This window comes from Mastigoproctus giganteus, chromosome 9 (genome assembly GCF_048544385.1).
Source record: "Mastigoproctus giganteus isolate SK-2022 chromosome 9, ASM4854438v1, whole genome shotgun sequence".
Classification (NCBI taxonomy): domain Eukaryota; kingdom Metazoa; phylum Arthropoda; class Arachnida; order Uropygi; family Thelyphonidae; genus Mastigoproctus; species Mastigoproctus giganteus.
In genome coordinates, this window is record NC_143583.1 from 159,315,841 (window position 1) to 159,340,831 (window position 24,991).

The following is a 24,991-nucleotide window of genomic DNA, read 5'->3' on the forward strand; positions in this document are numbered from 1 at the left end:
TTTCCACCTCTCCCTGCACCTACTGTTAATCTATTAGTCTGTGAATCCCCCCCCCCCCTCAAGCTAGCAGTTTTCTGAACATTGCCTCGATAACATCACCAAATATTCTTGCACCCCTTCTATTTAAGTGTATCCCATCCCTGTAGAAGTAATCTCTCCTGTTAACAATGAAGCAGAAAGCATTTATCCCAATTTTTTGTTTAAATGTATGTGAGTATTATTGTTTAATATGCTTCATTGGAAAGAGGCTGGGATCTCACTGCTCATATGCATGATAAAGGGGTAAGCATGGGCTCAATTCTCTTGAGGTTTTCTCTGTAACATCCCTCTTACTAATAATTAGTGATGTTTTTTTTAAGTTATTCATAATTCATGTATAGAAAAACTCTTGGAATTTACAGAAGACATTGGAATAAATCATATGGAACAAATTTTTATAATATATCAATGATGTAAATGTGTGTAAATGTGTATTCATCAATACAAAATAAACATCATGAGCACATAATTTCCAAACTACTTTTTCTATACATATTAGTCATTATACCTTATACATTATAAATCTTACCCAGTTTTGCTCTGCCATTGTTCTCCACTATTTGGATATGTAATGAGTTCAATATCTTCTACTACTGATTTTATATTTTTCAAAAGGGATTTGACATAATTTGGTGGACAACAATTGACTCCTACAGCTACCAATTGATTAGCTGGTGCTTCTAGCAGACAGGCTTTAACTGCAACTGCTATATCTTCTCCATGACACGTGCTATGAGGACTCTGGAAATATGAAAATACTTGTGTGTGTGTGTGTGTATATATAAAATATATATTTTTTTTATTCACACACACACACACACACACACACACACACACACACACACACACACACACACACACACACACACACACACACACACACACCTGAATCCATATATTTTGCTTATATTTAACTTTTATATACTATCTGGACTGCAAATTTAAGTCTGTGTTATTGAAAAGAAGAAAGTTTTTCCACATGGACTTGTTTCTCTTACAAAAAACCATCTCTACCTTTTCAATGAATTGTCAGATATAATATTACATTGGTGCCAAAAAACTAAGTTACAACTTGACTTTTAAACAGCAGTTTTTTTTTTTTTCTTTTTTTCACCACTCATTTCTAATTAAACACAGTATAGAAGGCATCAGATTAGGTTTTTACTTTCTGTACGATACAATAGATGTCTGGAAGTTTTGAAGTGGTGGATCACCAGGCAGAGCAGTCATAATTTTGAAGTTATTCAGCCTTGAAATCACTTATTTATTATAATTATTTTTTATTTATTATTCAGTTTTTTCATCCCAAATGTGAAAAGTATTAGAACCTGTAGTACTTTAGTACTATAGATTTCTAATGTGGAGCTGAAGGTCAAGACAACAGAAGATACTTTTTGACACTGGAGTTGAATTTCTGTAGAGTATCTACTACATTATACAGTATCTACTATAGAATATTATACATATTTCTATTTCTGTTCTTTGGAATAACCTTCCTTCATATGTATTTCTCGAATATTATATTAGATACTCTATGATATTATAGAATATCTATTATAATATTCAAGAAATACATATGAAGGAAGGTTATTCCAAAGAACAGAAGTAGAAATATGAAGAAAAAGTTACTTCTGTGAGTTTGGAGTTGAACAGTGAGTGGGTATACTTATAGTTGAGGCACGTTTTCAGAAACTAGCCTCAACTTATAGTTGAGGCTAGTTTGGAAGAGAAAGTATATGGAATTACAGATTGCAGATTCAGAAAAATAATGCCCATGGAACTATCTACAGAAAAGGCAGAAGTGGAGAGAGCCTGTAAGAAATGGGTGGTAGAGTCCTGGAACATAAGAGAGGTCTTGGTGATACCACCCCAGATGTGAGCAGGACTGTTGCAAGTGGGTTGGCGAGATAAGCGTCGCTTATGGGTGGAAGTTCAAGAGGGTGCCGAAATTTTTTTCAATATTGTTTTCTGATTGGTTAACTCTTATCAGTATTCAACATTTAGGGCAGAAAATTTTATTTTGCTTACTGGCGGCACATAGGAACACAGTGCTACTGGATGTGAGAACAATATTGAATGGGGTGGATTTCAGAATTTGTAGCGTCAATAGCTGTTTAGAAGAAAAGTCACCTGAGAACAAAAAAGAAAATCTAGCATTTTTGAAGCAGAGGAAGAAATATTTCTGATAATATGCTTATGCAATAAATGTTAGATGTCAGGATTATCCCCAATCTTTGTCTAGGAATCTGAGTGTTATTGGAGATTGAGCTGAAGTTTTTAAGAATCAAACTTAACTACGTTTTCTTCACCCCATTGAAAGTTTATCTTAAGATCGGCATTTAAGAAATTTTTGGTGGTTATTCCAAAAGTTGAAGCTGTTTGTGCAGCAAGGTTTCAAACTGGAAAGTGGAATATAGAATGCTATGAACAGAATTTCCGGTCAGTGGCAGAAGGTCATTAACATATAGAAGTTAAAGAGTGGAGGAAAGAAAAGAAGCTTGGGGAATACCAGCATGAATTGAGAAGTTAAAAAAGCCTTCCACAAAGTGAACAGTCAGAGAGAAGCCCAAAGTGAACAGTCAGAGAGAAGGATGGCAACCTGATTGCAAAAGATAGAAGGAAAACCATAATATGGAAGACCTTAATATCTTTTATACCAAATACAATCAAAGCCATGGAAATATCAAGAGCAACTGCTTAAATTTTTCTGTATTCTTTGAGAATTATCCAAAACAAGAGTAATATAAGCCAAGATGTTGCTTGTGGAATGACATTGAGACAATCAATATTGGTGATTTTTGATGTCATTCCACTGGTGATGGAATCCACATTTGGTGATCACTGATAAGATGGAAGGTTTCAAGGTAGTGTAAAGGTCAAGGTTAATTTTTTTAAGAGTTGAGTTAACTTTTTTTATATTGATACAAACAGTCAATAGGAAAAGTATGTCCTATCTATATTAATTGATATAAATAAATAAATGTAAGTACCACTCTTTACACTGTAATACTGCTCTGGACAAAGCATGATTTTTTCACTTCAAGTCTTCAATAAGCAAAGTAGTGGTGTTGTATAGATAATGAATGTCATAAACTAATTAAATGACATGAGGGGGAGGGGGGGTTGACCATTCCTAGTGTGGTGTGGTAGAAACTAGTTGATTCATTTTAGTGCTCCTTCTTTCCACTCTCAGAGTAACCCAATAATTAAAATTAAGATGAAAGTTGCAAAAGTAAAAATATATATTGTTTGAAAGTTTCTTAAAGAAATTGGATGGATTAAGGCTAGTTCACCACCAAAAATCAAGAAAATTGTCCATCTCCACCACAGCTGATGTTGTACCCATGAGTATATATACCTATAGCTACTAATAGTTCCACTACTGTGAAAGTGCAAACAGATGATCTGTGTCACAGAATAACATTAGCATCAACCACCCGCTGGCTAAAGACAAATTTCTGCACATCTATTCTACAACTGCCTTTCCTCTGTTTGAATTTATGCCCCCTTAATGCGTAATCTGAGCAAGAAGAAGAATCCCATCAGCATTCAGCTTGCTTAAACAATTCAAAGCTTTATTCACCTCAATCAGATCACCTCACAGGTGCCTAGTCTCCAGATGCTACAATTTGCAGAACTTAAGCCTTTCTTGGTAACAGCAACCCTTTGTTTCCCTCACCAATCTCATTGCCCTTCTCTGTACTAATTCCAGTAGCTCCACATCTTTCCTAAAACGAGGCCTCCAGACCTGTATGCAGTACTCAAAGGTGTGGCCTGACCATTGCCTTATACAAGGGGATAATGGCCTACTTTTTTTTTTTTTTTTTTATGAAAACCCCAAACACAAGAGATATTAGAACCTATAGTACTTAGTACAATGCATGGATTGGAGGTTGAGAAAATGAAAAGATATTTGCTGACATTAGACTTGAACTTCTACAGGTTGTAATTATCAGGAAATACGTATGAGAGAAAGTTGTTCCAGAAAATGGAAGTTGAATGAATAAATGAGGAAGAAGAAAACTTGGTTCTGTGAGTCTGAAGTTGGAGAGTAAAAGGATGTTGAGTGGTAACTGCACATTTTCAGACTGCTTTGATAGCGAGAGAAGGAATTATAAAAGCCAATTCAGAAGAACAGTGCCCATAGAAGTACCTATAAAAAAAAGGCATGCAGTAGAAACAGAACGTCTATGAGATGGAAAGTGGAGAAACCTAAGCGCTCTCTTTTGAATAGAATCTAGAAGCCTGAGAGAGAGAGAGAGAGAGAGAGGTTTTGGGGGCACTGCCCCAATTTGGGAACAATATTTCATGGTAGGGCAGATTTGCAACTTGTACAGTGTGAACAGCAGCTTGGAAGAAAAGTAACACTTAGATGTTGTTTTGGTTTTTAGGAGCATTAGCAACTAAGGCCATATTGCTCCGGGGATATGCGGTGGTCATTCCTTGACCTTTCTGCATTATTCCATATTTCGTTGTCACGGGCTCGAACCCCGGTCTAATCAAGAAGCGCGTGCTACGCACTGCTGCTCCTGCCCACCTGGCTACGGAGGCGCCAGTAACACTTAGAGTGAAAGAGAAAACCTAGTTTTTTAGATGCAGAGGAAGCAATATTTGTAATGTGCTTATGCCACGTGAGATTAGAAGTCAGAGTAATGCCCAACAGAGATATATGATCTTGCCTACAAACCAGAGTGTCACTGAAGATAAGCATAGGAGCAGAAGAATCCTTTTTGCGAGATATAAGACAGGACTGACTTTTCGAAGCATTGAGATCGAAATTTAAGATCGGCATTTAAGGAATTGGTAGTGGATATTCGAGAAGTTGAAGCTGTTTGAGCAGGGCAAGGTTTCTCAAACTGGAAAGTTGAATGCAATGTGTTATCATTTATGAATAGGATTTCCAGTAAATCGAAGAAAGTCATTACTGTACAAGAGGAAAAGAGTGAAAGAAAGAACTGAACCTTGGGGAACACCAGCATTACTGGAGAAGTTAGAGGACAGAGAGCCATCTACCATCAACTGCAGTGAATGGTGAGACAGAAACCTTGATACCCAATTATAAAAACAGTTGGCAAACCATAAGATGGAAGCTTTATGCCAAACATGATCAAAAGCCTTTGAAATGTCAAGAGCAACTGCTTGAGTTTCACCATACTTTAACATTGAATCTGTCCATAGTTGAGTAACACGAGCCCACAATTGGATCGCCACTGACGGAGTCCACACTGGCAATCACTGATCATATGGAAGGTTTCTAGATAGTTTAAGAGTTGGCAGTTAATTGATTTCTCCATTACTTTAGAAAGAGTGGAAGTAAGTGCAATGGGATGATAATGGATGGGAGGAATCTATCTCCCTTTTTAGGAACTGGCTGGATATAAGCAAATTTACAAGCAGAAGGAAAAACACCTTTGGAATAAGAAAGTGAAAAAAGGCGGCAAAGAATGTGAGTATGTTCAGGAGCACAGGTTTTGAGAACAAGTGGAGAAATACCATCAGGACCTGAAGCTTTCTTAGCATGAATATTCGTCAAAATCCTTCTGACATCCTTTATTTGGAATATGACAAAAGGCATTAAATGGACGTACTGGGAATGGTGGGAGGTAGTTTACCAAGATCATTAATACACGAGTTGGAAGAAAATTAGGATGCAAGCAGGTCAGCTTTATTCTTGGCTGAAGTGGCAAGAGACCACCTGGTTTTGAGAGAGGTGGGAACAGAGACATAGGCAAAAGTGGCAGCCAATAGCTTTGGCAAGAAACCACAAATTTTGAGCTACCATTTGGATAAGAAGCAAGTTTTTTACTCTTAGCATGTTCGAAATCTAGTTTGGACTGATTAATAATACCTTGGTAGTTAAACATAAGAAAGGCACCTGGGGTGGATGGGATCTATCCAGTTATATTAAAGGAGGCAGCAAAGGAAGTAAGCAAACTCGTAGCCATAATTATGAGAGCATCCTTGGACTCAGGAGAAGTCCCCACGAACTGGAGATGTGTACATGTATCTCCAATGACACAAGTAATTACAGACCTGTTAGACTGACTTCTGTTCCTGGGAAAATAATGGAGTTACTGGTTAAAAAAGCATTGCAGGATCATCTAGACAAGACTGTAGTAATAATTAAGACACAGCATGGGTTTGTTAAGGGGAAGTTTTGTCTTTCCAATTTGATTGCATACTAAGATATGGTCGCAGAGGATCTGGATGAAAAAAATAATTTTGATATCATATACTTGAATTTCAGGAAAGCTTTTGATACTATTGCACATGGAAGACTACTGTACAGATTGGAGCAGTATGGCATTAAGGGCAAGTTGCTGCTATGGATAAAGGGATGGTCGAGTCGGAGAAGACAGAGAGCGATATTCAATGGACACTGCTCTTCGTGGACTTATGTTATTAGTGGAGGGTTCTGTGTTGGGCCCATTGTTGTTTTGTATATTTATCGATGATATTGATGAAGGTATATAAAGCTTAATGTCAAAGTTTGCAGATGATGCAAAGGTTGGCAGGGTTGTTAATGACAGTATGCTGTTGCAACAGGATCTGGAAAAGTTGGGCAGATGGGCTGAGAAGTAGCAACTGAAGTTTAATGTTGACAAATGCAAAGTACTGCATATGGATAGCAGTAACCACAGAAAATTTACCAACTAGGTGGTGTTACACTCGAGTAGTGGAGAATGAAAGAGACCTGCAGGCAGATCCGGATTTAAACTTGTTGTGATCTTAAGCCATTTATGAGGCCCTTCACTGGTTCACTGTGACAATATTAAAAAAAGAATTTTTAAGGTGGAGCGAGGCCCCTTGTAATTTGAGGCCCTAAGCTGTAGCTTGTTTAGCTTATGTGTAAATCCGGCCTTGCCTGGGAACAACTGTGTAGTCAGATATGAAGTTTTCTGAGCAGTGCAGACAGGCTGCCAGAGTAGGTCATGGGGTCTTGTCAATGATATACAGCAATTTTGTTAGAAGGAATAAGGAGGTGATTATCCCCTTGTATAAGGCAATAGTCAGGCCAAATCTTCAGTACTGCATATAAGTCTGGAAGCCTCATTTTAGAAAGCATGAAGAGTTGCTAGAATGAAAACAGAGACGGGTAACAAGACTGGTGAGGGGTACAAAGGATGCTCTTATGAAGAAATGTTTAAGGTCTGCGGGTTGCAGCGTCTGGAGACTAGGCACCTGCGAGCTGATCTGATTGGGGTGTATAAGGCCTTGAATGGATTGAGCAGGCTCAATGCTGATGGAATTGTATCTCTTGCTCAGATTACAAAACTGATGAGGTTTAAACTGAAATTGAGGAAAGACAGTTGTTGAACAGATGTGCAGAAATTTGTCTTTAGCCAGCGAGTACTTTATTGCTGGAACAAACATCTGTTGTTGTGGAAGTTGATAGCTTAAATAAATTCAAGGAAGAAGTTGGAAAAAATTTTGAGCGAATGGATGGGTGAAATGGGAGGTTTTTTTTTTTTTTTTTTTGGCTTATGCTGTATAAGCTTGCTTTCTTGCATCATATGCTTCTACTAATGCTAATGCTAATAACTGTTTTACAATTTAAAAGATATATGTCTTGGCTAAATGCCTAAGAGTATGAAGGCATTTATTTATGCATGGGTAATGTACACACACACACACACACACACATCATTCTGCTACCAAGGCAGTTTTAATGCATTGTTTAATTAAATCTCATATTATGAATACCTTCACAACGAATTGCCATGGTATTGCATTACCTCAAATAAGTAACTTCACCTATGTAGAAGACTAGTTACTTATTCTTGGCGGATACCACCACCCTGACTGCACGATTTCAAAGTTTTTTGGCCCCTCTTTGGTGGGTGGGTAGGTATCCTGTTGTTGCAATAGTGATAACCCAGTTGTGAAGTATAACGCCACAATATGAGGATTAATCTAAAAGATAATTCTTGGCTAAATGTCTAAGAATATGAAGAAGTTTATTTATGCATGGGTAATGCATACACATCATTTTTACAACCAAGTTAGTTTTAATGCATCATTTTAATTATATCTCATATTGTGTGGTTATTCGCAATAGGAGATATAATTAAAATGATGCATTAAAATTACCTTGGTAGTAGAAATGATGTGTGTACATTACCCATGCATAAATAAACTCCTTCATGCTTTACAATTATTGTGCTTTGGTGTACACAGAAAATGAAACTGAAGATATGGAAACAAGCCAATTACGATATGCAACATTCTTCTCTTGAACAGCTTTAGCACATTTATTGGAAAACCAAGGTTAAGGTAAAGGACAAGATTTTAAGGTGAAGTGTGGAATAAAGGATTCCATCGCTACAAGAATAATTTGACTGACACAATCTGAGCAAACATTGAAACCAGAAGTTTTGAAAAAGTAATTCAACCAAGAAAAGAAATCTTGCAGATAATCCCACTGTGCATTCTTGTAATACCAAACAACATGAGGTTGGGCATGACCATGAGAAAAAAGGCTCCACTGGAGAAGAGACCATCACCACATTGTAATCTGAGGTGCCTAGAGGAACACTGACTTTGACCGTGTACATCAAAGCATGTTGGCTGTGTGGTTAGGATTGCGTGTTAGGTTAATGAACAATCTGTGCAAGGTCATTAGCAATTGCAAAAGCCTCAGCATCTCGACTAGCTGGGTCCGTGTGACTAGAAAACAGAAGCCAGCTGGAGTTGTGAAAATTAAAATCACCAAGGAAAATTACCTCACTGTTAAGAAAGTTGGACTGGAGGAAGTCAAGTTTTAAAGAGAGGAAGTCAAAGAGTTCTAAGTGATTAGTGGAGTTGAGAAATAGAGGCAACAGATGAATTTAACAGAATGTGATAGAGAGATTTTAAGCCAGAGAAGGTCGAAAAGAGGAGAGTCCAAAATACTGTCTCTGACAGGGAATATTAGAAAAGACATATGCACACAAGTACCACCTTTGAAGGAAAAGGAATCATACAGCGAATAAATCAGACAACTGAGATGAGCAGTGGTTGAATCAACCAATAACTGAGATTCTATCAGAAAAATATACATGGGGGTTTGGCAGACTGTAAGTGGAAATGGACATCGTTGTGATCAGAACTGAGACCATGTATATTTTTTAAATGAACGAGGAAGTTTTTGGGAGGTTTAGATCTTTTTGCAGATAAGTTTGCTCTATTAGTTTGTTCCTGCTAGCAAACTTCCTGTATATGATTAACAAAATCCCATGAGCTACTCTTGCAGCTCATCTGTGCAGCTCAGAAAACTTCATATCTGACTGTACAATTACCTCATGTCTTTTTCATTCTCCACTACCGTGAGTGTAGTACCGCACAGTTGGTACGTTACTCTGGCTGCTACCACCCGTATGTAGTGTTTTACATCTGTAAATGTTAAATTTCAGTTGCCACCTCTCAGCCCATCTGCTCAACTTTTCTAGGTCCGTTGCAGTAGCGTACTGTCATTACTGTCGTTAACAACCCTACCAACTTTCATATCATCTGCAAACATGGACATTAAGCCTGATATACCTTCATCAATATCATTGATAAATACAGTAAACAACAATGGGCTCAACACCGAACCCTGGGGGGGACTCCACTAATAACATTAGTCCACGAAGAGCAGTGTCCATTGATTACCACTCTCTGTCTTCTCCCACTCAACCATCCCTTTATCCATAGCAGCAACTTTCCATTAATGCCACTCTGCTCCAATTTGTACAGTAGTCTTCCATGTGCAACAGTATCAAAAGCTTTTGTAAAATCCAAGTATATGATAACAAAATTATTTTTTGCATCCAGTTCCTTTGTGACCATATCATGGTATCCAATCGAATTGGTCAGACAAACTGACTTCCCCTTAACAAACCTATGCTGTGTCTGAACTATAACTGCAGTCTTGTCTAGATGATCCTGCAGTGCTTCTTTAATCAGTGACTCCATTATGAGAATATAGATGCAGAATCATCAACAATCGAACCATCGATAAGAAGTTGACAAATCTGATCCATTCCCTTCCTTCTAGAGTTTACATAAGTAAAGGTCTTTGTTGTTTTTCTTTGCATACTTTACCAAGGATTTCTCATATTCCGCCTTTGCTTGCTTAACCTCCTTTGTGACTTGATTACATACTAGCTTATATCTACCATAGGCTTCTATGTCTTTTGATAATTTATATGTATCCCATCATTTTTTCTCTGCCACGAGTCTCATTAATTCCTCTGGCATCCATTTATTACCTTGAACAGAAGTTAAAGTAACAGGTCTGTAATTACTCGTATCACTCATGGGGATACATCTGCACATCTCTAGTCCATAGGGACTTCCCCTGAGTCCAAGGATGCTCTCATAATTATGGCTAAGGGTTTGTTTACTTTGCTTGTTCACTACTTTAATATAACTGGATAGGTAAATCCCACCCCAGGTCCCTTTCTTATGTTTAACTGCAACAATTTCTCCTCCACTTTGTTCTCAGTTATCATCACAAAATCATTTAGCTCTCTGTTAGAGTTTGATAAGCTTCTGGCTTCCACTTCCCTACAGAATTCCTCATGTGTGAATGTAGATGCAGAATCATCAACAATCAAACCATTGATAAGAAGTGGACCAATCTGATTCATTCTCTTCCTTCCGGAGTTTACGTAAGTAAAGAAGTCTGTTTTTTTTTTTGTATTCTTTGCCAAGGATTTCTCATAATCTGCCTTTGCTAGCCTAACCTCCTTTGTGACTTAATTACAGACTAGCTTATATCTAACATAGGCTTCTGTGTCTTCTGATAATTTATATACATCCTATGCAATTTTCTTCTCTGCCACGAGTCTCATTAGTTCATGTAACATCCATTTATTACCCTGAACAGTATTTCTTAGTTGGAACAAAAAACCTAGTAGCTTCCAAGATTACTTCCTTGAATGCTTCCCATTTAGAGTTTGGTGTTGGTAACATCATCAGTTAGTCCCTATAGAATCTAAAACCTGTCTGAGACCACTGTCGTCACCTCTACGGAAGCAAAACCCCTTTCCTCCCTTAACTCTTGATGGTAGTTACATCTTTGAGTAAATCCCACATCAGTACACTGTGATCACTGCCACCTTGTGGTTCCTTTATCTGCAGATTCTTAATGAATGAATAACTGGATATCAGCTCCATCACTGTTTTAGACTCACTCCCAAACCCTTGGAAGAATATCTGCAAAGAATATCTCACTCCCTTGGAAGAATATCTGCAACAAAGCTTAGGAACAAAATTCTTGATGTGTTCTCATCTGTAGAGAATACAGGTCATGCTCTTATCCCTTCAACATCATGTAAAGGGACCATTATTATAGCAGTGTTCTGATGGTCTCTGATGAATCTTCACAAAATAAAAATATTAGATGGGATAGACAGGTGATAATGGGAAGGTACACTTTTTTTTTTTAAATTTGATGTACTGTATAAGCTTGCATGGTTGCAACTAGTACTACCATACTAATTTTTGAGGGAGGCACCATGACTGTTCAGTCTTATAGGAAATGAGATCCTTGAGACTGGTGCGATTCTTTGAGATGTAATAGACCCTGAATTAATTTTCATCATGATGATGCTCTTGCACATTGAGCTCAGCTGGCTCACAAATTCCTTCAAAGTGCAAGTATTCTTTGGCAGGAATGGCCAACCAGATTTCCAGACCTGAATCTGACAGGACATGTCTGAGAAACTGAAACACAACCTTCTCCCAGGACCCTGCTACATGCTCTTGTAGAAGGGTGCAAATTATTACCATAAAACTTTTCATCAGTTTTCTAAACAGCATGACAGCTTGTTGTGAAAGTTATGTAGCTGGCAAGGCAGCTATATAACTCTCACTGTTTAATATAGAACATGATCAGGAATGGTCCTGTTCTTGATTAAGCAGTTGAATTAAGATTCACGAAAATGAGGCAGCTTTATTTTTGAATTCCATCAAGTACATTTTTTTTAATCTTTAATTTTATGGTTGTAACCTAACTTTTGAACACTGTGGTACTTTGAAATAAATAGCAATTTCTAAAAGAGAAGCACTTTGCTATTCATTTAAAGAAAAAGGTGTCTCTACCCATAAATCTGTTTGGAAAATACTGTTGACTTGCCAGCAGTATTATCCAGTGGGTGGAATGACAGTTAGTGCAAACTTGGCACAACTGAGGGAAAAAATTGCTGCATGAGAGAAGCCATGTAGTGATTGAATATTTTACTTTATGAGATAGTATTTCAGCTATATGACAAGGAAGGATTGAACTTAAAAAAAGACAGTAAGCTTATATAACACCACCTGTTTTATTATCGTTCCTGGATTAAAATCTAAGTTTTTACTCAAAAGACAGAAGTGTTCAAATGCATTTTAAACGTTGTGTGAAAGGCGTACACAGGGATGAGCAAATTCAAGTTTAGGTAATTACTACTTAGCCACATCCAAGCCAGTTGCCAAGCAGGAACCACAAGAGCAGCATCAAGCCTTGAGAAAGAATTACAAGGTTTTAGGGTTCAAAAGATCATCATTAAAATGAGCAAGGTTATCAAATAACTGAGTGTAAACCAATTTATTTACTCATTAGGTAGTGGAATTTTACTCAACACCCAATAAATTTTCAATTTAAGCTCAAACAACTTTACACAGAGTTAAGTATCTTAATTCAGATCATTCTAAGTGATAATTATTTGAACTGTTCATATGAACTTATTTCTCTTATATGAACCAATCCAATTTTCTTATATACTGCCTAGCATTACAATACTTTCAGCTAAATGGCATCCAAAATACTTTCAGTTACTTTCACCTACCCTTAGTAGAGGTATTTTGGAATCAATTTGGAAAAAACACAGTACAGTACAGTACTCCTCTTTTAAGACATGCTGTTTATTTGAAAGTGTAGAGCAAATATCAAATAACTTTTTGAAAAGGTAGAGCTGGTTCTGGATAAGAGAAGTAAGTCCATATGAAAAGTCATTTTTGTCTTTTCAATGCAAACTTGGGTCTATGACTCAGTTCATTCTAAGTATAGGTATATTAAAAGGGATGATACTGTCCAACTGTTATTTATAAACTATTTATATCTTCTGTATAAACTTATAATTGAAACTGCAAATTTTATAAATTAAATTTTAACCAATTATATGGCACCTGTCATGCAGCTGTATTTTTTTCCTTTTCTATCTGTTTTTCCAAACTTGAACTAATTTGTAACCAGAACTGAAAAATTCCTAATCAGCCAGGCAACTAAAATATTTATGCTGGTGCCTAAAATGTAACTGCATCTGGCAAAACTAAGTAATTACAATTTATCAGTAGGGAAAGATGTAATGGAAAAATAATATATATTATTCACTTTAATAGTCAAATAAATAAATTGAATTGATTGATTTAAATTGATTTTTGTATGAAAAATAATATGATAAAATAATATTAAAAAAAATAATACATTAATACATAACAATAATGTCGGCAATAATGTACAATTGTGTGGTACAGCTGAAACCGATTAAAACACAACTCGTTAGAACACGATTCTGCTTATGAACTTATTTCTTATAAAAATGTGAGCCATGCTTGTCAATGCAAGCATAGCTCCCATTTTCAGTCAGTCGAAAGGTGTTTTTAATCACTGAAGATCAACATTTTGAATTCCTTGTGAACACGTGGTGATATTTTCAGTTTAATGCGAATCTGCTAATCTTCTGTTATAGTATAATCAGAAATAAACAGAAAAGATAGATTCCCTTTCAACTTTACAGTTAAAATACCTTAATGAAATTGTTAAAAAGAAACAAGAAAATGCAATGAAACAGTCAACCCTTGATACAGTTTTTTTTAAAATTAAAGACTTAAAAGTAATGACTAAAATGTGCAAAAGTATGTTCACTAATGTCTACTTAGTTGTTGAAAGAACCAAGTGCATTATGTTTTTCTTTTTCTCCCGAATTTTTGACCATTTGTTAATTTCAAAACACGAATGTAACGGACAATAGAACCACGTGGAAAAGCAGTTTTTGTGAGTATTGATTTGTTTTTGTGACAAAAGGTGTGCGTTTATCATGTTGTTGTATGTTAAAACAATGCAATGCATATTATTTCCATTATTATTATTTGTGTGATTTTTCTTAGTACAGGTAACAATCGTATAACGTGGTTATTAGGTTCCTATAAAATGCTGTATTGTGTGAAACTGGATTATATGGGACTAAGAAAAAGTACAAAAAGGAGAGTTACGTTCCAAAAGCTAACAAAAATACATTATTTCATTAATGAAACTAAGAAAAATAACCATTCTATATTTCATGTATCTTCTGCTCTCTTTAAAAAATCTGTAATCTGGGTTTGTTTGTTTCTGCTTGATAAATCTTTGTGAATTTTATCATATGGAACTAAGCATTTTTAAAGCTCCCTTTTAAACTTTGGGCTCCTTTCATTCAAGAATCTGCATTCAAAAAAGAAGATTCTAATCTCTCGGCTAACATTAAGCCTTCCCCTATGCTTTTAGTGTAAAATTTGGAAGTTTAGAATTTTCATCTGTGCTATCATCCTCTGAATTGATTTGGTTTTACCTCCAATGCCATTTGCACCAAATCTGTTATGCCGGCATCTTTTTCTACCAGTAATTCTTGAACATCTTCAGTAATCATATCTTTAATTTTTTTAGGAGCATAGGCGACTAAGGCCACGTTACTCTGCGTATATTGTCTATAAATTGCGTGTCCCGAGGTTGATTTTCTGTTTTGCTGGATGAAAAAACCATGTTACTCTCACCCAAGCCCAACTAACTCAGCCATGTTGTGAAAAAGACCCATAAAAATTCTTCCCTTCAATGATGGGATTCGAACTCAGGTCTTTTCCACCTGGTGTGGAAAGGAGGGCGATTCTATCAACTGTGCTACCCACGAGGGCTCAGTAGTCATATCCCCTCCTTCCCCTCCTACTGAGTAGCAAGTTCTACAATCACACCGATTCTGTTTTCTGTGGGTTTGACCATATTTCCTGAATGAACTGACTCTGGCCATACATTTTTCCACATACATTTAACATTGATGGTTTCACTTCTTTCAGCGATAAAGCTATGATTCTGACACAGTCCACAATTGAGAAATGTTTCCATGCCTCCATTACTTCAATAGATTCAGAATCAATTTTTTCCAAAATCCATTGTAACAATTTTCTGATGTAATGAGTTTCAAAGATGGATATGCCTTTATCTAATGGCTGAATGAAAGAAGTTGTATTAACCCAATACAACTGTGGTGGTAGGAACATAACTTCAACGTTTGGATGACTTAAATCTTTTGGATGGCCTGGTGTGCTATCCAACAGTAATAAAACTTTGAAATCTAGATTCTTCCACAAGTTCAATAGCACAGAATGTAACACGGGAATTTCCCAACAATATAAAATAGGATTTCTCAATATTTTTTTTTGACTAGCGAGTCAACAGGGGGGGATTCAAAAAGAGTGGAAATGTTGAAAAATTACATCCAAAATAATAACAGGGTTCCCCCCTGCACAAAAGCTCAAAAATATCCTGTTATGCGAGGTTTACCGAAATTCTCTAACCTTGTTAGAGTGAAACCATGTTATATAAGTACTGTGTTGTGCAATGATTGTCGCAATTTATCAATCGTGTGAGAGCAAAACCGTGTTGTAGAAGTAACGTGTTATACAGGGGTTGCCTGTATTGCAATTATCACGCAAAAAAAGAGACGAGCAAAATTGATAGTATGTATGAAGTTTGAATGCTGAAATATGGCTAGAATTTTCTAACACGAACCCGCTTATATCGCAATGTGATTGTTTGGACCCAATACAGCATCATGTTATAAAGGGTTTCACCTGTACCATGGGTTGTGGAGAAAGAAAAAGATCTTGGGGTAATTGTGTAATCAGATATGAAGTCCTTTGAGCAGTGCAGACAGGCTGCCAGGACAACCCATGTTTTTTTTTGCTCATGATGTATAAGTTCGCTTTCTTGCATTTTGCCACTACTAATGCCAATGTTACTTGTTTACTCCATAGTCAGGTTAAACACAGAGTGTACTATTTAACCCTATGTGGTTAAAGAGTGCTCAAACAATTGTTATACCACTAGCTGCAAGAGGACTAGGTGACCCCTGTGTATGCAATTTTTAAAATTCCTCGGTGCCAGCATTTCAGAAAGCTAAAGTTTCTTATTTATAATTGCAGTAGTTATTGTTTTAAAAAATCACATTTATTTTAATTCATTTTCAATTTGAAAATGATTTTTTGAAGTTTATAACATAGCTTCCAACAGGAAAATTTTCCCTGAGATTTTGTTATTAAGTCCAACGTATATATTAAAGTAACAATATAATTTTCAAGAAACAATCCATTAAGAGTAGCATGTACATTTTTCTTTTGTGCAGAAGGTAAAAATGGATGCAAAGGGATCAGGTTAGACTAGGTCACATGAGGAATTAATAAGGTGATAAAGAGATTTTTTCTTGAAATTTTGTTACAATATATTAAAAAATGCTCAATTAAAAAAAATGCTCTTTTTATACTCCAGCATGCCTACCAGATTAGAGAAGTTTACAATTAATCATTTCAGCAAAAACATACAATCATTGACCTTATTTAGCAGTAGGTTGGTTCAGTAGCTGGTTGATTACTTTTAATAAGTTCTCATATGGAGATCCTGTAGGGTGGGCAGTTTATTTGCAGTAATATTTTATTCAGTTATCTGGATAAATTATTATCCAGATAATTGGATAAAATATTTAATATAACTTATAATTTAATATAAGTTATAAAATATATAACTGGATAAAATATTTAATCAATATTTTATCCAGTTATCAGTAAAGATGCATTGCTAATTGGATAAAATATTGATTTCTGTTGTAGCGTCTCTAAAACGTTGATACAAAAAAATAGTCATCTAGCAAATCCATACCTATCAACTTTTAGACATAGAAAAACAAGGGACTTTTAATAGAGATCTGGTTTTAGTATTAGTATCAGTAATGGCCATACGGTCCAAGGAAGCCTAAGGCTTATGCCGTACCAGCCAAAAAAAAAGAAAAAAAAAAGGAGTAAAATAATAAAAGAAAATGAATGGACAACCTATGCATTTCCCTCCTCCCGTAGGTAACTATCCAGCTGACCTTTCAATTTCTCTAAACTGTCAGCCTCAACTACCCATGCAGGTAAATTATTCCAGTTCATTTATAACTCACTGGCTAAAATAAAACTTCCTGCAATCCAGTCTAAACTTCTCCCCCTATAACTTGAATTTGTGGCCTCTAGTTCTAGAATCATTTATAAACGTGAAAATTTCGTCTTCATTCATTTTACTTTTGCCTCTCAGAGCCTTAAACATCTCAATCAAGTCTCCACTAAGGTGCTTAGTTTCCAAGCTGTGCAATCTACATATTTGAAGTCTTTCCTGATATGGATGCCCTTTTGTTGATCTCACCAAGCAAGTTACTCATCTTTGGACCCTTTCAAGAATTTCAATGTCTTTTGTTTTTTAGATGCAGTTTCCACACTTGAAGTGTGGTCTAACAATAGCCTTGTATAATGTGATTCTGACGTCCTTATCTTTACTAGCAAATGTTCGATAGATTCGATAACTAGCAAATCATTGATAAGACACCATGGGTTTTTCTCGCAACCTGTCTACAATGCTCGGAGAACTTTATGTCTGACTGTATCATAACCCCCAAGTCTCTCTCATACACTAGCGACTTTATTTCAACTCCACCAAGTGTATAAGTTATTTTGGGGTTGATGTTCCCCAGGTGTAAGACCATGCATTTTGCTGAATTAAAGCATAGCTGCCACTTTTCTGACCATACCTGAAGTCAATCTAGGTCACTCTGAAGAAGCTCCTTGGTGGTGATCATTAACTACCTACCGAGCTTTACATCATCTGCAAATTTAGATATCACATTAGCAAATTTAGGCAGACTGCTATCTAAACAGTGTTCCTAAACTCTAATACCAGGTTAATGACAACTAATTAATGCATGTTGTACTACAGCAGGTAAATTACACGTGTAATGAAATGCGATAAACTATATTTTAAAATTGTTTGTTTAATTTATTTATCTAGTTTTTGTTCTATTCAATTATATAACATTGGCTATTCCAAAACCTTTATGTTTCACATCCTGGTTGCAGTTCACTACAGCACACCGTACCAACTTATGCAAACTGACTATCATCGTGCAGTTACATTACTAAACAGATCTAATTAACCTTCATTCATAAACAAATTCTCTTAAAAAAAGATGAAACACATATATATAAACTAAGCTAACCTTCTTTTAGCAAAAACACATATAAATAACTTACAACTATAATTCAAAACATACAACAAATTACGGCTTCAGCAAATAGAGAAGTTTTTGCTTTTATATTGGCATATTAACTTATTTTTTAGAGTTGCTTTATATTCCTAGTAACAATACTTAAGTTTAAATTGAATTAGGTTAGAGATTTTGTAGGTTATTACTTAGTATCGGTAAGGGTATCAAATCCATGTGTGGACAGGTTTTGCAGCTCCCGCAAACGAAAGTTTTTAATTATACTTAGCCACTTTATTGACCTAATTGTTAGATTAAATTATTTTCTATAAGTAGCTTATAGACCTAGGCAAGCTCCGTGGTTTATTCTGAATTTTAGATAGCGCGATTTGGAAAGGAAATGATACCTCGTGTCCATAGATTAACCGTTCGTAACTTGCTGCCATTGTTATATGATCCAACGTGTGCTAGCGTAAGGTTTAGCAGAAAACTAGATAGTGTAAGATTTAATGGAAAACGAGATAGCGATTATGGTAGTATCAATTAATCAGTAACGTTTACTAGTCTTATTAAATTTCATTGTCAATTGAATTGTACTTTTTTAACTAAATAAATATAGCAACCTAGTTATTACAAACGTAAAATCGTAAATTAATACATATAAGTTGCCAGGGGATAAGAAAGTCATATTAGCATTAGCATTAGTAGAGGCATATGATGCAAGAAAGCAAGCTTATGCAGCATCAGCCAGAAAAAAAAAAAACTTCCACTTCACCCCTCCGTTCGTTTGAAATACCTGTCCAGCTGAGCCTTAAATTTATTTAGGCTATCAACTTCCACAACATGGGATGGAAGCCTGTTCCTCCAACCAACTACCCACTGGCTAAAGGCAAATTTCCGGACATCTATCCTACATCTGTTCTGTCTTTCCTCAATTTGAATTTATGCCCTCTCAGGTGATTATTCTGAGCAAGAGGCAGAATCCCATCAGAATTGAGCATGCTCAAACCATTCAAGGCTTTATACATCTCTATCAGATCACCTTGCCGGTGTCTAGTCTTTAGACACTGTAATTTGCAAAACTTAAGCCTTTCTTCGTAAGTGCAACCCTTTGTTCCATTCACTAATCTTGTTGTCTTTCTCTGTACTCGTCTCGATGTAGAGATGCTGGTATCTCGTAGAGATAGCAGCATCTCTACATCCTTCTTGAAATGAGGCCTCCAGACCTGTACACAGTACTCAAGGTGTGGCCTGACCATTGCCTTATACAAGGGAATAATCACCTCCTTATCACCGCTAGAAAAATTCCTGTATATCATTGACAAGAGCCCATGAGCTACTTTCGCAGCCCATCTGCACTGCTCAGAGTACTTCATATCTGTCTGCACAATTACCCCCAGGTCCTTTTCATTCTCTACCACTGTCAGTGTAGTACCACAGAATTGATACGTTGCTCTGGGGTTGCTGTTTCCCATATGTAGTACTTTACATTTGTCAATGTTAAACTTCATTTGCCACCTCTCAGCCCATCTGCTCAACCTTTCCAGATCCTGTTGCAGCAGCATAGCATCAGTAGTGTCCTTAACAATCTTGCCAACCTTTGTATCGTCTGCAAACTTAGACACTAAGCTTGATATACCATCATCAATATTATTTATAATACAGAAAACAATAATGGACCCAACACTGAACCCTGAGGAACTCCCCTGATAATATTAGTCCACGATGAGCAGTGTCTATTGATTACCACTTTCTGTCTTCTCCCCCTCAACCACCCCTTTATCCATAGTAGCAATTTGCCTCCAATCCCACACTGCTCCAATTCGTGCAGCAATCTTCCATGTGCAACAGTATCAAAAGCCTTTCTAAGATCCACGTATATAATATCAAAGTTATTTCCTGCATCCAGTTCTTTTGTGACTGCATCAAAGTATCCAATCAAACTGATCAGGCAAGACTTCCCCTTAATAAAACCATGCTGTGTCCGAGCTATAACTGAAGTCTTGTCTAGATGATCCTGCAGTGCTTCTTTAACCAGTGTCTCCATTAATTTTTCTGAACAGAAGTTAAACTCACAGGTCTATAATTACTTGTGTCAGCCTTTGATCCTCCTTTGTGAATTGGGGTCACATTTGCACATCTCCAGTCTATGGGTACCTCCCCTGAGTCCAAGGAAGCTCTCATAATTATGGCTAAGGTTTGCTTACTTACTTTGCTGCCTCCTTTAATATAACTGGATAGATCCCATCCACCCCAGGTGCCTTTCTTGTGTTTATCTTCAACAATTTCTCGTCCACTTTACTCTCAGTTATAACAAGATTATCTAGCTTACTGCCAGAGTTGAATACACCTCTGGCATTCCCCTCGCTGAATAACTCCTCATGTGTGAATGTCGATGCAAAATATTCATTTAGTTTGTTAGCTACCTGAGCAGAATCATCAACAGTTAAACCATCGATATCAAGTGGACCAATCTGATTCATCCCCTTCCTTCTAGAGTTTACATAAGTAAAGAACTCTTTGCTGTTTTTCTTTGCCAAAGATTTCTCGTAATCTGCCTTCGCCTGCCTAACCTCCTTTGTAACTTGGTTACAGATCAACTTATATCCATCATAGGCTTCTGTGTTACGTGTTAATTTATATGTGTCCCAAGCATTTTTATTCTCTGCCATATGTCTCATTAGTTCATCTGACATCCATTTAGGCCTAAACATTGAACAATATTTCTTAGTTGATATGTAAAGCCTAGTAGCTTCCAAGATAAGTTCTTTTAATGCTTCCCATTTTGAATTTGCTGTTGGTAACATCATCAGTTGGTCCCACTGTAAAAAAAATTGAAATACTGTCTCAGACCATTGTAGTCGCCTTTACGAAAGCAATAACCCTTCCCTTTACCCCTGATGGTAGTTACCTCTTTGAGCAAATCCCACTTCAGCACACTGTGATCACTGCCACCTAGTGGTTCCTCTATCTGCAGATTCTTAATGCATGAAGAATCACTACTGATAATCAAATCAAGAGTATTACTCCCTCTTGTTGCCTCACGAACATGCTGATGTAGAAAACAATCATCCAATAAATCCACAAAAGTCTTACTAGTGTTCAAGTGATCAACCCACAAATTCCAGTCAATATCTGGGAAATTAAAATCCCCCATTATAAGACTCTCTGATTTACTGGCCTACTCTATTTCCCTGTACAGTTTCTTATTATACTCATCAGAGTCATTAGGCCTATAGCACACTCCTACTATCAATTTTGATCTTCCAGTGCTTATGTCACACCAAACTGACTCGACACTGCACTGTCCAGTGATGTCAACTGGCTTCACTTCCTTGGATTTTATGTGTTTCTTAACTAATAGCATAACCCCTCCTCCCTTCCTATCCTGTCTATCCTTTCTGTACACATTGTACTCCCCAAATTCCAGTTCTGCATTCTTTATATCTGTGTGACACCACGTCTCTGATATCCCAACAATATCTGCCTTTGATGCTTTGAGCAATACCTCAAATTCATCAAATTTATTTACCAAACTCCTAGCATTGGTGTACATGCAAGTATACATGCCACTGTTCTTTTTCTTGGCTACCCTAACACAACCGATGTATTTACTTGTACCGCAATGACTCCCAGCAATCTCTGAAATATCCTGCATCTTGTTTTCCAGGCTTCTGCTCATTCCAATAGAAGCAGTGCAAGAATCACTTTCACCTCTGCCAGTGACTACTGTTAATCTATTAGTCCTTGTATCCCCCCAAGCTAGCAGTTTTCTGACCCACCTAACACTGCCTCGATAGCATCAGCAAATATTCTTGCACCCTTTCTATTTAAGAGTATCCCATCCCTGTAGAAGCAGTCCCTTCTGTTAACAAAGTAACTATAATATAATACAAAGTAACTACTAAAAACAAAGTAACTACTATAATAAATAGAGTAATTCGGAGATAATATTCGATACCGAAATACATATATATAGTGTAACTGCATTGGGATATAGGTTTAGGGTTATATTTTATATTGGAATTTTATTGAACTTGAATAGAAATCATGACTCAGACCAGAGCAGCAAAGCAAAAGGCTCAAACTAGTGGAAGTGCTGTGGCTCAGGGGAGAACTGAGGGGGGGGGGCGGTGTCCTCTGAATCACAATCTATTGAAATGCACAGCTTGTTTGATGTTTGTGGAGCAATCAGGAATGGGACATGATATTGGCAAGGGGAATGTCTTTGTGTGTGCACAATATAAGGAGTGTGAGGAAATCAGGCACCAACCCGGCATTGCTATGGGCTTATATGAGGGGTTGAAGCACAGGGTGGATGCCCTCGAAGGATTTAAATTGAGGGGCCCATCAAGCTCTCAGCTGCCCACATCAATGCCAGAGCTTGAACTTGAACAACATGCAACACAGAGGCAATCTCCAAGGCAGAATGTGCTGGTCCCAAAGAAACTAGTTGTTGTAGGTGACTCTATTGTCAGGGAAACGGGGAACATATTGTGCGAAAAGGATAGATGGAACAGGACCAGGGTATATCTGCTAGGGGCAAAGGTTGATGACATTGTAGGGCAGTTATCATCCTTTAAGGGCACAAAGGGTGATATTGTTGTACACGTTGGCACTAATGATATTAAGAGTAGAAGACTGGCAAAATCACTTAATAAGTACAAGATAATGCTGACAAAAAGGCGTGAGTTAGGGTTGAATTTGAAAGTGTCTGCAATTCTGCCCAGACACGATAGGAGGGAGTCTATGATGGGAGCCTTGTCGATCAATCCACCCTTGGAGAGATTGTGCAAGGCTCAAGGGGTAGAATTTTTTTCAGCCTGGTCTGTGCTTGTTAACAGGAGAGACTGCTTCTACAGGGTACAGGGATGGGATACACTTAAATAGAAAGGGTGCAAGAATATTTGCTGATGCTATCGAGGTAGAGTTAGTTGGGTCGGAAAACTACTAGCTTGGGGGGATACACAGACTAACTGATTAACAGTAGCCGCTGGCAGAGGTAAAAGTGATTCTTGCACTACTTCTATTGAGATGCAATTGAGTAGCAGCCTGGAAAGCAAGGCAATGGGAATTTCCAGGACTGCTGGGAGTCATAGTGGAACAAGTAAATACATGGGCTGTGTTAGAGTAACTAAGAGTAGAAACAGGTATTGGTATTTAAGGCACAAGGGCAGCTAAGGCCAAAATGTGCCAGGTTCTCTATTATTATCCTAAAGTAATATAAAGTGTTCTATTTTGGCATCAGAGGAATTCATATATATGTATTTGCTTCAGAAAGGTATAGAGTGTAGCTAGGTTAGCACTATTGCCAATCATGAGGTTAAGCGATAACGGTTCTTGCAGATGTGATTGAGAGTGGTAAGTACTTCTGAAATGGGAATAGTGAGGACAATCTAAAAGTATATGCTTGACTGTAAGCGGTAGTGTACAATGCATGCATCGAGGTGGGTCATCCCCCATGAGTAGAAACATATGGGTTAGGTGAGTATGTCCAATCCTTAGTCTTGCTAGAACAAATTCTTCCTTTCTATTTTGTCTGAAGCTGGAAATCCATAACGCTGGTTCTTCTTTGATTTGGAGCAACTTGTTATTACTTTGTGTCTTCCATATTTCTGTCCACTGAAACATACAGACTTTTTTAATATGCTTCAAATAATCTCTATATGGTACTTGGTAATTTGCTGGTGTTGTATGTTTGGATTTTTGGCTGCCTGATCTGCTCTCTCATTGCCTAAGATACCAGAATGCCCTGGGATCCAGCAGAATTGCACTTTATGATTCCTACTTTGTAGATGGTTTAAAGAGCAAATTATTTGTTTTTCGATTGGTTGTGATATTGAAAATTGATTGCCCAAAGCAGACACTGCACTCAATGAATCAGTGTATATTATACTGCTAGCATTGTGGAGAGTGTTAATATTCTAAGGCTAGTTTGATTGCATATAACTCAGCAGTATAACTGCTGCATTCAACTGGTAGTGATATGGAGACTGTAAAAGACGGAAAGACAGCTGTGGCACCAATGGCAGAACCTGTTTTTGAGCCATCTGTGTATATTTGGCAGCTTTGTATATTGTTGAGGGCATGTTCTTTATGTAGTTGTTTGATATTTTCATCTGCCAGGGAGTTCTTTCCTGATTGCTGAAAGTGGGTATCACAGTGAGCGAGATTTACAAACCAGGGTGGATCAGGAATATCGCTCTCTTTCAGTATGTTATCAAAATCAATATTCCAGGTGTGAAGCAAATCTTTTAGTCTCATGCCAGTTGGTCTATTTTCAGTCAGTTTACTGTTATAGAATGCTGGCCACTCAAGGTTGGAAAGCAATGGTCGAACGGGATGGTGTGGGAGGCTTTGAATTTTAGCTGCATAATTTAGAAGCAACATTTTCCTTTGAAGGTGAAGTGGAGGTTCGTGTGCCTCTACATACAGACTCTGAACAGGGGATGTTCTGAATGTGCCCAGAGCAGTACGAAGGGCGCTGTGTTGGATGGTATCAAGTCAGATTAATGCACTTTTCCTAGCTGAATCATATACAATAGCACCGTAGTCTAAACGAGATCTGATAATAGCAGCACGAATACAAATGTAATAGAGTGTATCTATCAGCTCCCCATGTCATAGCAGAAATGGACCTAAGTATATTAAGTTTCTTTAGACAAAAAGTTCGGAGGTATGTGATATGT

The 24,991-nt window shown here is 37.1% G+C and overlaps 1 protein-coding gene across 4 annotated transcripts in view; it reads right to left on the reverse strand.

Moving 5' to 3' along the window:
* The window catches only part of LOC150080843 (uncharacterized), a 133,918-nt gene that overhangs the window by 30,403 nt on the left and 78,524 nt on the right, over positions 1 to 24,991 (reverse strand). For all 4 annotated transcript variants that reach the window (XM_090381964.1, XM_090381960.1, XM_090381962.1 and 1 more), the window contains exon 7: positions 569 to 780. In XM_090381964.1, the coding sequence (XP_090238090.1) occupies positions 569 to 780 (212 nt within the window). The remainder of the gene's footprint in view (positions 1 to 568; positions 781 to 24,991) is intronic.